The 13,677-nt window shown below is 38.6% G+C and overlaps 1 protein-coding gene across 1 annotated transcript; it reads right to left on the reverse strand.

Annotated features, from left to right (window-relative positions):
* Nucleotides 1-2,515: 2,515 nt before the first annotated feature.
* On the reverse strand, nucleotides 2,516-13,677 carry LOC118289440 (myosin heavy chain, fast skeletal muscle). Its single transcript, XM_047328294.1, has 41 exons — nucleotides 13,624-13,677; nucleotides 13,195-13,244; nucleotides 12,875-13,097; nucleotides 12,568-12,711; nucleotides 12,226-12,382; nucleotides 12,083-12,110; nucleotides 11,841-11,952; nucleotides 11,667-11,759; nucleotides 11,530-11,593; nucleotides 11,327-11,425; nucleotides 11,130-11,233; nucleotides 10,908-11,046; nucleotides 10,699-10,817; nucleotides 10,459-10,608; nucleotides 10,206-10,376; nucleotides 9,804-10,107; nucleotides 9,587-9,657; nucleotides 9,417-9,504; nucleotides 9,216-9,333; nucleotides 8,972-9,095; nucleotides 8,738-8,874; nucleotides 8,390-8,645; nucleotides 8,048-8,290; nucleotides 7,758-7,934; nucleotides 7,532-7,677; nucleotides 6,879-6,969; nucleotides 6,388-6,777; nucleotides 6,016-6,142; nucleotides 5,822-5,940; nucleotides 5,416-5,612; nucleotides 5,144-5,327; nucleotides 4,895-5,060; nucleotides 4,625-4,749; nucleotides 4,186-4,494; nucleotides 3,898-4,101; nucleotides 3,680-3,805; nucleotides 3,396-3,566; nucleotides 3,207-3,311; nucleotides 3,030-3,125; nucleotides 2,802-2,933; nucleotides 2,516-2,632 (listed from the first exon to the last, which is right to left on the reverse strand). Exons 3-41 carry the CDS (start codon nucleotides 13,076-13,078, stop codon nucleotides 2,615-2,617), a joined length of 5,808 nt encoding a protein of 1,935 aa, XP_047184250.1. The 5' UTR covers nucleotides 13,079-13,097; nucleotides 13,195-13,244; nucleotides 13,624-13,677; the 3' UTR covers nucleotides 2,516-2,614.

Consider the following 13,677-nt stretch of genomic DNA (forward strand, 5'->3'; position numbering starts at 1 on the left):
CCAATTGTAATTCCATAACAGTGAGTGCCTCACTGTCACAAGTCTCTTGGACTCTCTGTTAAGTCCTAACACAATCCCAGACAGCTTTGTGTCAGTGGTGTTAGTTTTACATTCTTTTAAGTGATTTGTGTTAGCTTAATTTACGGGCAGGCTGTTTCAATCCATCCGGGCCTATTCTTACGTACGACCTATGCTAATGAGTAAAACAGCATAGCATTGTTTTGAGTAAATAAATGCCACCGAATCAAAATAAATATCATTTGAATGTACATTTATTTCTCAGATGCTTTAAAAATTGTAATATTGTTTCTGGAAAAAGCTGGACCTGTAATATATAAATATAAAAGATTTATTTAAAGATTGTATTTCAGTTGGCCCACTTTATGACAGGCAGCTGTGTCTGTTTCATTTTGATATCACAACCAGCACTGAGCTGGAGAAGTGTGAGAGTGTCACTGGTGTATAGTTGCAAGATACACATGTCTCAAATATACAGGTTTCAAACTGCACACTGCTTCCTGGAAATAAGAAGAGTTGCTCACTCAGATGAGACCACAAATAACAACCACACAAACTGGTTAGGTTAAGGTGGCTTTTTTTTTTTTTTTTTACCAATGAAGAATAGTTAGATTTTGGGGAGTTGCAGATGATATGATTACTTAGGTTAGTTAAAAGTGGTTCGTATGGTTAGTTTAAGTATGGGATCATTTACCACTATCCGTTTTGACAACATAATTGTCAACATAGTTGTCAAAACGTGGCTTTTTGTTAAAAATACTACCAACAGATTAGAAGGTATTTGGTCAAAAAAAAAAGGTTAATTGAGGGAGTAGAGATTCCAGTTTGGCAGAGGGAGTGAGGGAAATATTTATCAGACACATCCAGATATGTTGGCAACAGCAAAATTATATTTTTGTGAGTATATATTTCTATGTAGTGCATACAGAGGTGAATATTTCGGTCCAAAATAAAGCAAAAGGAAAACATTTCCAGTCACATAAAATTTGGGTTAGTGTTTAACCCCACCGAACCTAGATTAGATCTAAGTATAATGTATTATATTAGTAAATATAAAAGCAATACTATCTATATTATATCTCTAATACTATCTTTTTTACTGAATTTACTGATTAGAGTTGACATATATGGTGGTACAATGTAATATATGTTGTGTAATATATGAACAACTCAATTTGGTCAGGAATACTTGACACTTTGTTGCTTGATACTAATAGGTTGAGTTCATATAATATAATGTGTATGCATATAAGTTGTTAAGCATTTTTCTTAACTTTTTATATACATTTCATGATAATTTATTACCAATGTATGTCCTCAACATACTCAATCTAGACAGTGTGACAAATGATTTGAAGTTGAGACACTTTATAGAAAACATCTGTCACCTCATCATTTTGAAATTGCCACCAGTAATGAGTTTTAAAATTGGAGAAGCATTGAAATGCCACTGGTGTATAATTAAAGGACATTCATTTCTCAGATATCTTGAATAAAATTCAGGTTGATGGTCTTTCCATTACCACTGGCCAAGTGTTATATATCTCCTGGAAGCAAATTTTAAAAGGACTGCCAACTCAGATCATTTAACTCCATAAATATTTTCATAAAAAATACTGTTTTTGTTTTTTTTTGAATGAAGAATAAGGCAACTTTTGAGGAGTATATTTGTATAACTGACTGATTGACAAATTATTTAATGACGGGAAAGTCTGGGACCATATCCTGGGTCAACTTTCATTAACAAGTTTTGCACGGACTTGACTTATTATTTGCCATCTTACCAGCAGATCACAAGGTGTTACGATGATCAAAAATAAATCAGGCTAAGGGAGGAACCAGATTTCGTATTAGGCTTAGAGAGAAAGATATAATCATAGGACAGATTTAGATGTGTTGATAACACCATATCCCAAGTTTAAGGAGATGGATTTTATTTTATTTAACAGTCTACAGTATTTGTACTGTAATTAATTCTTATAAAAAAGTATAATGTCTGTGTAAGTAAGGTAAGGCAATTGGCAGGTATTTATTCAATATATGCAATATATCGTATCATTTTGTCTTTTTAAATATGAATGTATCATTCTACAGTCCCCGCAATCAGGTGGTTATTTTCAAGCTGCAACCTTTATCAATGGTCACTGATTGATCAGAGTGGACTGACAGAGCTCAGGTTTTCCTCACAGTGTGAAAGTGTTTAAATTGAACTGTCAAATGTACAATGCACAATATAGATTTCTTTATTCTAATTGAATTATAACATAATTACATTTTTGGTCTCGGCTTTACAAATTTCATCCAGATATATAGAAGATATTCTGTATATATATAAAAAAAAATATAATGTGTGTGTGTATATAAGAATATTTTCAGTTCTTTAGGTCAGAGATTCATTAAAGGCATTTTTTATCCATAAATTAATGAGATATTGTGGTATCTCTATTGAACAGTGTGCACTAAGGTGTGACTGCAATTGATAAAACATAACAGTAAATAATACAGGAATCAATTTATTGAATTAATACACTGACAATTCAACAGCTAGTTCATATTTTATGAACACCGTCAAATGGTTCCAAAGGGATGTTGTTTCTTACTCAGCAGTGTCAGACTGAAAAGAAGGAACAAAAAAAGGTACAATTATTAAATTATTACCAACATTTATGATCTCATGTCATTTTGCAATTTAATTGTATGTTATATGTGGTATTAATTAAATTAAAGAACATAAATTAGGTACCACATTGTAATCTTCTATTAAATATGATCACATGACATACCTTTCCAACATCACGGCTCCTGACTCGTAGCTTGTTGACCTGGGACTCAGCAATGTCAGCGCGCTCCTGAGACTCTTCCATCTCATTCTGAACCTTTCTGAGCCTGGACATGTGTGTGTTGGCCTGCTCCTCCTGTGAATGGATTGAAAATACATTTACTTGGTTATGAGATGGATAATGGTGGTATTGTTTATTCCAATTAAATGACTGGTCATATAGTTAACTTACAGCCTCCTCAGCCTGTCTCTTGTAAGACTTGACTTTGAGCTGGAGCTTGTCCACCAGATCCTGAAGTCTGTTCACATTCTTCTTGTCCTCCTCAGTCTACAGACCAATGATAATACAGTAAGTTATGAGGAAGAGAGAAATAAAGGAAAGTAAAGGTATTTTTTCAGTGTGAATTACCTGGTAGATCAACTCCTTCACTCTCCTCTCATACTTGCGGACGCCTTTAACAGCATCAGCTCCACGTCTCTGCTCAGTCTCAACTTCAGTTTCCAGCTCACGTACCTGTAAAGGTATGATACATTTATTTCACACATGGAAGTGTGATGTGCCTCCAAAAATCAGGTTTGAGTTTTTTTTAGTGCATACCCTGGACTCCAGTTTCTGGAGTTGCTTCTTGCCACCCTTCATGGCGAGGTTCTCAGCCTCATCCAGACGGTGCTGCAGGTCCTTGACTGTGACCTCCAGGTTCTTCTTCATCCTCTCCAGGTGAGCACTGGTGTCCTGCTCCTTCTTCAGCTCCTCCGCCATCATGGCAGCCTGAAATAATAAATGGTCTCCAATTCTTATTTCATTTAGAAAAAAAACCTTTACACAGTTAATAGAACACATCCAAGGAGAACACATTCATCCACCCTGCAGTCAAAACTCACATCAGTGATAGCCTTTTTGGCCTTATCCTCAGCATTCCTTGCTTCCTGAACAGCATCATCCACTTCACCCTGAACCTGAACAAGGTCAGACTCCAGCTTCTTCTTGGTGTTCAGAAGACTGGTGTTCTAAATTTTGGAGAGATGAACATTTTTAGTATATTTTATAGAAAATGTATTGTTCCCAAACACTACTTTCTTTTGAATGAATGTAAACCAACCTGGGAGTGAAGCAGGGCGACACGCTCACTAGCATCAACCAGCTCCTGCTCAGCCACTTTGCGTCCTCTCTCAGTCTGCTCCAGAGCGACTCTCAGCTCCTCAATCTCGGCCATCATCAGACCGTTTCTGCGCTCCACCATGGCAACCTGCTCCTTCATATCCTCCTGTCCTCTGAGAGCATCATCAAGGTGCAATTGTGCATCCTGAAAAAGAAAAGTGGAAAAAAGGGTTGAACATTCTTTCCTAATTACAATTCTTTTTTCATTGAACAATCAAACAAAACCCACCTTGAGCTGTCCCTGGACATTCCTCAGTTGTTTCTGGGCCTCAGCAGCCTGCCTGTTGGCATGGCTCAGCTGAATCTCCATCTCATTCAGGTCTCCCTCCATCTTCTTCTTGACTCTCAGGGCATCATTCCTGCTCCTGACCTCAGCATCAAGTGTGCTCTGCATGGATTCAATCACCCTCTGGCTGTTCCTCTTGATCTGCTCCATCTCCTCATCCTTCTCTGCCAGCTTCCTGTCAACCTCACTTTTGATCTGGTTGAGCTCAAGTTGAACACGGAGAATCTTGGCCTCCTCATGCTCCAGTGTGCCCTTTAAATGAGTAGAAACAAGTACTGTATGTTAATAAAAGTAGCTTGAATGACAACTGAAATACACAGGCATGATTGAAATGGACATATTCCATTTCATTCAAAAAAATTTAGAAAAATATATATATTACCTCAGCTTCCTCCAGCGCCGACTGAATCTCAGCCTTCTCAGTCTCCAGAGTCTTCTTGGATTTCTCCAACTCATGGATGCACTTTCCAGTCTCGCCAAGCTGTTCAGTCAGGTCGGAGATCTCCTCTGAAGAGCAACAGAAACAAAATAATTAGATAACGTCTATGCAATATACATTATATCTAGAAAATGGTCTGTGTCAAGGTTTTTACTATGCCAAAAGCTCAAACTACTACTGGAGGTCAAACTAAATATAGTGAGATTGACACACGCTGCAGGTTCTTGTTTTCTCTCTTCATGGTTTCCAGATGATCCAAAGCCTCTTCATAAGAGTTCTTCATCTTGAACAGTTCAGTGCTGAGAGAGCGAGCTTCCTTCTGGGCGCCTTCCAGCTCAGACTGGCATTCCTCATACTTTTGTTTCCATTCTGCCAGGACCTAGAAAAATGCAGTGGGTGAAAATGACATGTATCATTTGAATAAATCTTGGTTTGCTTTTTAAATTCATATCCTTTAAGTACCTTATCAAAGTTCCTCTGCTTCTTATCAAGGTTTGCGGCCAGAGCATTTGCCCTCTCCACATCGATCATGAGGTCCTCCACCTCACCCTGCAGCCTCTGCTTGGTCTTCTCCAAAGAGGCACATTTGGAGTTCACAGCCTCAATGGATTCTTCAGCATCCTGCAGACGCTGGGCAAGCTTTTTCCTATCATGAAGAATCATTTTTAACTGGTTCAAATCAAACAATTGAAATGAAAACAAAATGAAGAAAAATGTAAAAGTTAGTGTCTTACTTGGATTCCTCCAGCTCCTCAGTGCGCTGGATAGCATCAGTCTCATACTTGGTTCTCCACTGAGCCACCTCACTGTTGGCCTTGGACATTCCCCGCTGCAGCTCGGCCTTGGCCTCCTGCTCCTCCTCAAACTGCTCTCTGAGCAGATCGCAGTCATGGCGGGATGACTGAACGGCGTGGGCCAGGGCATTCTTGGCCTGTTGAACATGACAAAACATTTTAAATTCACCAATGAAACAAAACAAGACCTGAATATGTAAGAGATTCATCAAGGTGAAAAATGTTGACATTGGTTTTTGCTGCTTTGTGTACCAGCAATAAATGTTTCCTGCTGCTTTTTGCTGTTTGTTTCATCATTTTTAGATTCATGTTATTATGTATTTGGAGAGAAGGGTTTTTGAAATACCTTCACTTCCTCTTCAATGTGCCTCTTGAGCTCCTCAATCTGCTGAGTGAAGGCCTGCTTAGCCCTGCTCAGCTGGGAAACAAGAGCTTCTTTCTCCTCAAGCTGTCGTGAAAACTCACCTGACGGACAAAATATAAATGATTTTGTAAAAATTAATTAACCCCCCTTCATTTTTTTTTATAAAAGTGACCTACCATTCTCTGTCTGCAGTCTTGCCTTCTGTGTATTAATGTCATTCAACTGGCGAACATTCTCATCATTTTTGGATTTGAGTTCACCCAGCTGGTCCTCAAGAGTTCTGCACATTTTCTCCAAGTTGCCCTGTCAACAATACATGGGTTATATTTGAATAACATTTAGTTTGATGACAAAAATGTATTCATCATCAAAAGTAGCTTTTGTTACACAGCTATATTTTTTTATTATCCTTACCAAAATACCATACTAATCTAAAGATAGTATATAATACTGTGTATTAATATTATACAATTATAATGTAAAATATAACATTATAAAAACCAAAAACATGGAGAGGTAAAACCTTTACTTAAACACAAGCCACAAACCTTTGCTTTGGCAACTGACTCCATGTTGCTGGAGAGGTCATCAATCTCCATCTTGTACTCGCTCTTCTCCTTCTCCAGCTTCTGCTTGACACGCTGGAGGTTGTCGATCTGCTCGCCCAACTCGGCAACACTGTCCGCCTGCTTCTTGCGAAGAGCTGCAGCGGTAGATTCATGCTGCAGGGTTGACTCTTCAAGGTCACGACGCAGCTTCTGGAACTCAGCCTCTCGCTTCTTGTTCATCTCAATCTGAACGGCTGTTGCTCCACCAGCTTCCTCAAGCCTCTCACTGATCTCCTCAAGCTCCCTGGAGAGGTCAGCCCTCTGCTTCTCAACCTTCGACCGAGCAGCTCTCTCAGCTTCAATCTCTTCTTCCAGCTCCTCAATACGAGCCTAGATTTGATGATAGTGACATTAAAAAGACTTATCAAGAGAAATGCAGTATGTTTTTTTTAATGATTAACTGGGTCTAATATTTAAATAAAATGTGATACCTGAAGTTCCTTGATCTTCTTATGAAGTTGAGCACCAAGGGACTGTTCATCCTCAATCTTGCTGAGGTACTGGCTTATCTCAAAGTCCTTCCTGTAATAGGAAAGCAAAATCATATTTTGTGTTATGATTCTGATACCATCAGTTCTGGTACCATTAGTACTTGTGAATCATTAAGTCTTAATGAGAAGTGTAGGTCTGCTGTTTGATACAAAAATAATTTATGTATTTGTTGTTACTCAAAACGTTATTGTTCTGACTCTGATTGTGGTGCCTTGTCGTCAAAGTACAAAAATAAAGGCCATTAACCTAATGAGTGTACAGCCAGACTCACACAGTTTGTAATCCAGCACACATTTGCTGTTTAAGTTCAATATGTTAACTTACTATTTTGCTATTTTAGCAATCAAAAGTTTGGCAGGTATGTGGTCCTAAACCATACTATGACAAAAATTCTGAAAAATGACAATTTTTGGAAAGTTGATAGATCACCAAAGTTATTACAAATCATCCCTGAATGAACATGATTGTCAATGCCAAAGGTCATAGCAATCAGTCTGTATTGACTGATGAATCACAACTTCTGCTGTTCTTGGAGTGCAATTTGTGAGATATTGAAAAGATGGCTAACAAGCTAAAACAAACAAAAACCTACTTCTTAATTTTCTCATCTGACTGCTGTTTGTCATTCTCCAGATCCATTATGGATTCCTGGGCCAGTTTTAGATCTCCCTCAAGCTTCCTCTTGGCTCTCTCAAGATCCATGCGGAGCTTCTTCTCTTGCTCCAGTGAACCTTCAAGCTATGAAAGACAGAATATTAATATCAAGACTCTTATCATTACAAGGAAAAACCTCAAAGTCAAAGCAACTGTTTACTCACATCATCCACTTGCTGTTCCAGCTTGGTCTTGGCCTTGGTCAGAGAGTTGACTTTGTCTTCCTCTGCCTGGAGGTCATCCAGTGTTTGCTGGTGGGCCTCTTGGAGGGCTTTCTTCTCCTTTGTTAACTTCGCAATAGACTCATCTTGAGATGCCATTTCCTCTGTCAAGTTTTTTACCTGATGGTTTGAAAAAGTTTGACATTTCCCCCCAAAAGGTTGATAAATCAAAAAAGGCTTAACGTAACATGTCTAAGTTTTCTTATGTGAAAGACAGTCAAAGTAAATTGAACCTTGTTTTCTGTAGCATGTTTCTCTTTCTCCACTTTAGCCAAGGTGAGCTCCAAGTCGTCAATGTCCTTCTTCAGCTCAGAACATTCATCCTCCAGCTTCCTCTTCTTGGCAGTCAGCTCAGCATTGACTTCCTCTTCATCCTCCAGTCTCTCAGTCGTCTCTTTGAGTTTGGCCTCAAACTGGATCTTGCTCTTAATGAGCCCTTCACACCTTTCCTCTGCATCAGAGAGGTTCTCACCTTCCTATAGTATATTTTGAACATGCAATAGGATAATTTGCGTGTTATTTTAAATATTAAATTATTCACTGCTAATTATTCATGTAACATATATTACACTTACCGAAGCCACTTGCAGTTGCAGGTCATTCTTTTCCTGCAGCAGGGAAACCATCTTCTCCTCCAGTTCCTTTTTCTTGGCCAGGGCAGTAGACAGGTCTGATTGCATCTTCTCATAGTTCTCCTTCATCTGTTGAAGCTCCTTCTCAGTCTCAGCACTCTTCAGGAGAGGTTTGATCTTGAAGTACAGTTTCAGCCATGGCCAATTTTTCACGTTCATGAATGAACGAATGTTGTACTGGAGGGTGAAGATGGCATCTCTACGAAAATTACATTTATTGTATAATTATTGTTTTTGATTAACATCACACATTGGAAATTTTAAGGGAAATTCAGCATAGTCTAATCCTACCTCCTTTCCATCATCTTAACAAACTCCTTCCTCATGACATATCCTCTGCAGAGGCCCTGAGTCATGGTCACCAGCTTAGCCAGTTTGTCATCTCTCATCTCCTCCAGGGTACCCAGCAGACCAGCTTTGAAGAAGACCTATGTTGTCAAGTCAGCAAAATCAGTCATCAGTCCACATGGATACTGCTGGACATGTAAAATCTAATAGCTTTTAATACTGTCCATAGAATTGTACCTTCGTGTGCCCAAACTTGTACTGAGTGTGGTCCACATCAATAGAGCCCAGCAGCTTCTCTGAAGCTTTCTTGTTGTCAATGAACTGTCCCTCAGGGATTACACTGGCATTCAGTACTTTGTATCTACAAGAGATAGCTTTGTTTTTACTTAGCTGTATTTCTGTTTGCAGTGTGAGATTTTTTTAATGGCAATGTGTCAAGTAAAATCAACAAATTTTTTAAGCTTTAACTGAAGATTACCACCTCTGCTTGAAGTCACCGTAGAGGATTCTGCTGGGGAAGCCCTTTCTGCAGATTCTGATGCCCTCCAGCACACCGTTACACCTCAGCTGGTGGATGACCAAAAAGTTCTCCATAAGACCTGGAAAGTGGAAAAAGGTTTTGATTAAAATATTTACTTCTGTGACCACTACCTGAAAAAAGTTGAATCACAAAACGTCTTACCTGGGGTCTTTGTTTCATTCGGAATCAGGCAACGGACAAAATGAGGGTGAGTGCTTCTCAAATTGGACATCAGCTTACCCAAGTTCTCCTGTGGATCAGTAACACATTGGTCAACAATATTTCAATATTTGGTTTATTAAGGTAATATCTACTGTATCTTTTATACATACTCTGAAAAGAGCAGACACAGTCTGGAAGGAACCACCCTTCTTTTTTCCAGCCTTCTTGGCACCAGCAGAATCTGTTTTTCAAAAGAAGTTACAACAATACCACTTAATCATTGAATTGGTTTTATTGGCCCCAGGTTTATATCCACATGGAAACTATATTTTTAAACTAACAAACATAAATAAACAGATTATCAGTTTTGACTGGTCAGTTTCTCACCATCCGAAGAATGAGATGCATACAGATGAGCAAGCAGTTTGTTTGAAGATTTCTGGTAGAGAAGAACAACTGAGTCATTCAGGGGGTCCTTGTTCTTGTCCAGCCAGCCAGTGATGTTGTAGTCCACTGTACCGGCATAGTGAACCAGGGAGAAGTGAGCCTCTGCCTTGCCCTTTCCAGGCTTTGGCTTCTCAAATGCCTTAGTCTTGCCAAGATGCTGATCATGCAGTTTGTTCTTGAAAGTTGTGTCAGAGGCCTTGGGGAACATGCACTCCTCTTCAAGAATGGAGAAGATGCCCATTGGCTGAGAGGAATTTACATTTCATGTTAAAAATTAACCTACAGAAGCAATCATTTACACATTAAAAAGAAAGAATCATGTCTACCCAGGTGGCAACTTACCTTCTCAATTAGCTCAATGCAGGCAGCCAAGTCCATACCGAAATCAATGAACTCCCATTCAATGCCTTCTTTCTTGTACTCCTCTTGCTCCAGGACAAACATGTGGTGGTTGAAGAACTGTTGCAATTTCTCATTGGTAAAGTTGATGCAGAGTTGCTCCAAGCTGTTGTACTGTAATCATGGAAAGGTGCTCAATTTCATTGCAAGGATTGTGTAGAACTCTCAAAGTGATGAAATACATACAACTACTCACATCAAAGATCTCGAATCCAGCGATATCCAACACTCCAATATAGAAATTTCTCGCCTGCTTTGTGTCCAACATCTCATTGATACGGACAACCATCCACAAGAACATTTTCTCATAGACAGACTTGCACAAAGCTGAGACAGAATTGTTGACCTATAAATAGAGATTTTAGGTTTCAAATTTGACAGGGAAATATATTGATGTCAAAATGCCAAAATTCTTTCCAGATTTTCTATGCATTACCTGTGGAACAGTCTGACCTTTGGTGACCATCTCATTTCCGACCTTGACTCTTGGGTAGCACAGACATTTCAACATATCAGCTGAGTTCAGCCCCAGGAGGTAGGCGATTTTATCAGCCACTGATGGAAAGAGATAATGCGTGATAATGGTGTACATGCTATTTTCTCACCAGAGAACTTGCATGACAATGGTCTTCTTAAGGTAATTACCCTCATTGCCATCAGGTTCAGCCTGCTCCTCACGCTGCTTCTGCTTGAATTTCATGTTGCCATGATGTACAACAGCACCAGTGAGCTTGTAGATGCCTGCCTTCTCATCAGCAGTGAATCCCAAGATGTCAATTGCAGTCTGCGTTGTGAATGAAGGAAAGTTATCAGTAATTGCAACATTTCCGTGCGAATACTGTCCATTACGCTAAATTGTCATCTTACATCTGTTGCAATGAACTCCTCCACATCATCAATGCTTTTGACTGTTATTTCACCGTGACTGATCATTGGATAGTCATAGGGGTTGGTGGTGATCAGAAGAGCCTCTACAAGAACAGAAACCCAACTCTTGAGATTTCCTCCTGACAATCTTTTGTCATGCTGTCAAAGTTTTAGGTTAAAGATATATGTCAACATACCCAGGAGCTCTGGCTTGTGGCCAGTCATCAGCTGATAGAAAATATGGTAGCTCCTCTCAGCAGACAACTGGAAAGTGACACGTGACTTCTCCAGCAGATCTACAACACATTAAGTTTAGGCAATGCATTGCATAACATCACACAACAAATGGCAACATAACCAAGTGTAAATACAGACAATCGAAATATATAAGATGACTTGCATGTTTCAATGTCTGCTGAGCTGAGCTTGCCGCTGGTTCCAAAGTGAATTCTGATGAATTTACCCTAAACATATTAGACTTATGTTAGCATGATTCTTGATATGCAGCTCATATTTATTTAGCTTATTCATACTCACAAAACGAGAGGAGTTGTCATTCCTGATAGTCTTAGCATTACCATAAGCCTCCAGCAGAGGGTTGGCTGCAATGATTTGATCTTCCAGTGAACCCTACAAAAAGACATAGATTATTTAAAATCCATTAACTTTTCATTTTCTGATCATTATTTTCAGTAAAAGCAAACATTTTACCTTCATCTTGCTAGCTGATGCATCAGCCTTTTTGGATCCAGTCATTGCAATTATTGCAAAATACTGGATGACACGCTTGGTGTTGACAGTCTTTCCAGCACCAGATTCTCCGCTGGTGTAGAAGGGGCACATTGTCAAGATTTAGCTTCATTATTATAAAGTCTATTAGTTCTCAATAGACTTTATTATATATCAACATAAAGTCTATAGAGAATTAATATGTCAGTTTGTGTAATACTCACGTAATCAGGACAGACTGGTTCTCACGATCTGAAATACAAACATATATACTTAGCATGAGTTCCATTTTCATTACTCCTTCAGTAAGGGTATGTTTAAGATGAATTCTACTATACACACTTAAACAATTGTAACTTGATATTACCAGTGAGCATGGCCTGATAGGCATTGTCAGAGATGGAGAAGATGTGGGGTGGTGCCTCAATCCTCTTCTTGCCTCTGTATCCTTGTACAACTATAGTATCATACACAGGAAGCCACTTGTAGGGATTCACGACAACACAAAACAACCCAGAGTAGGTCTGTAAAAGCAAAGAGCAGTTACTGTTTTAACATTTAGGTACACACATATATATTCTATGTTTACATATGTTTAATTTTAAACTATGTCTATACCATGTGCTGTATTAGTTAGAATTATGGTTGAACCTGTTGATTATTGAATGCTGTTTGAGTTTGAAGTGCCCATCCTAAAATGGAAACTCACGTAGATCATCCATGATGCATAACGCTCTTTGAGATTATACAACACGCAAGGCTCATTGAGGTGGGTCATCATGGCCATGTCCTCAATCTTGTCAAACTTTGGAGGGTTCCTGGGATGGATGTCATCCTCTTTTACAGTAACTGTCTGAATAGGAAATACAGTAAAACATGTTTTTACTGATAAATGTTTACTGATTTTCAGTGTTAGTTTGAATTTAAAAGTGACAGACTGAATTAAAAAAAACGTTTTGTCAGTTAGATGAAATCAATTGATATGAAATGAAAAAGATGGACAAAAATATATTTACCTTTCCAGTATCTGTTTCAACTGTGGCTTTGCCACCTTCTTTCTTTACAAGTTTACCCTTCAGATACATCTCATCAGTATCCACCACAAAGTAAGCAGTTTTGGCATCAAAAGGAGTGTTTTGTGCCTCAATCCTGTCTCTCTCTGTTTTCCGGAGGTAGATGGCCGCCGGGCCATACTGCTCCATCTCCGCGTCTGTGCTCATGGTGGCACTTTAGATGAGACTAAAAAGGTGAGAGAATAGTGTTAGATGAATTTGGTAGTTTAAGTATTTCATTTTATTTCATTTTATGATAGATTGTGTTATGCAACATGGCTTACTTCAGTGTATCCCTACTGAGTGGCACAGATCTGTTGCTGTCCAAGGATGCCTTTAAAGAGAGTGAGATGGTCATTGAAGATCTTTTTGGGTACAAATAAAAATGTTTATACTGCCTTTTGCCTACAACAACTTAGATTTTTCACTTTTTTCCCCAACCCATCATGGTTCAACAAAACTTCACATTTAACTCAGATCTATGCAATTCAAAGTATTTTTTTTTCACAGATTCCCTGTAAAACTTATTTATATTAGCTATTACGAGTAGTTGCAAATTGTATTTTAACATTGTTATAAGTATTATCTTTAAATAATGATTAGCGAACGATTTTCCTGTTACTTCATTACATGACATTAAAAAACATGATATGTGACATTAGTGTAATTAGCAAAAAGAAAATTAAGTGAGCACAAACACACAAAGCACTAACCTGTGTGGGATGCCTGTCAGTTCTCAGAGGAGTCTGAAGCTGCTGCTTTTATAG

The sequence above is a fragment of the Scophthalmus maximus genome, chromosome 17, assembly GCF_022379125.1.
Source record: "Scophthalmus maximus strain ysfricsl-2021 chromosome 17, ASM2237912v1, whole genome shotgun sequence".
NCBI classification, from domain to species: domain Eukaryota; kingdom Metazoa; phylum Chordata; class Actinopteri; order Pleuronectiformes; family Scophthalmidae; genus Scophthalmus; species Scophthalmus maximus.

Coding starts and splice junctions, on each gene's coding strand:
- LOC118289440 (XM_047328294.1), bottom strand. CDS start 13,078: ATGAGCACAGACGCGGAGATGGAGCAGTATGGCCCGGCGGCCATCTAC. Junction 9,658..9,803: donor TGCATCTCATTCTTCGGATG/GTGAGAAACTGA, acceptor TTTGAAAAACAG/ATTCTGCTGGTGCCAAGAAG. Junction 4,495..4,624: donor CGGCGCTGGAGGAAGCTGAG/GTAATATATATA, acceptor ACTCATTTAAAG/GGCACACTGGAGCATGAGGA.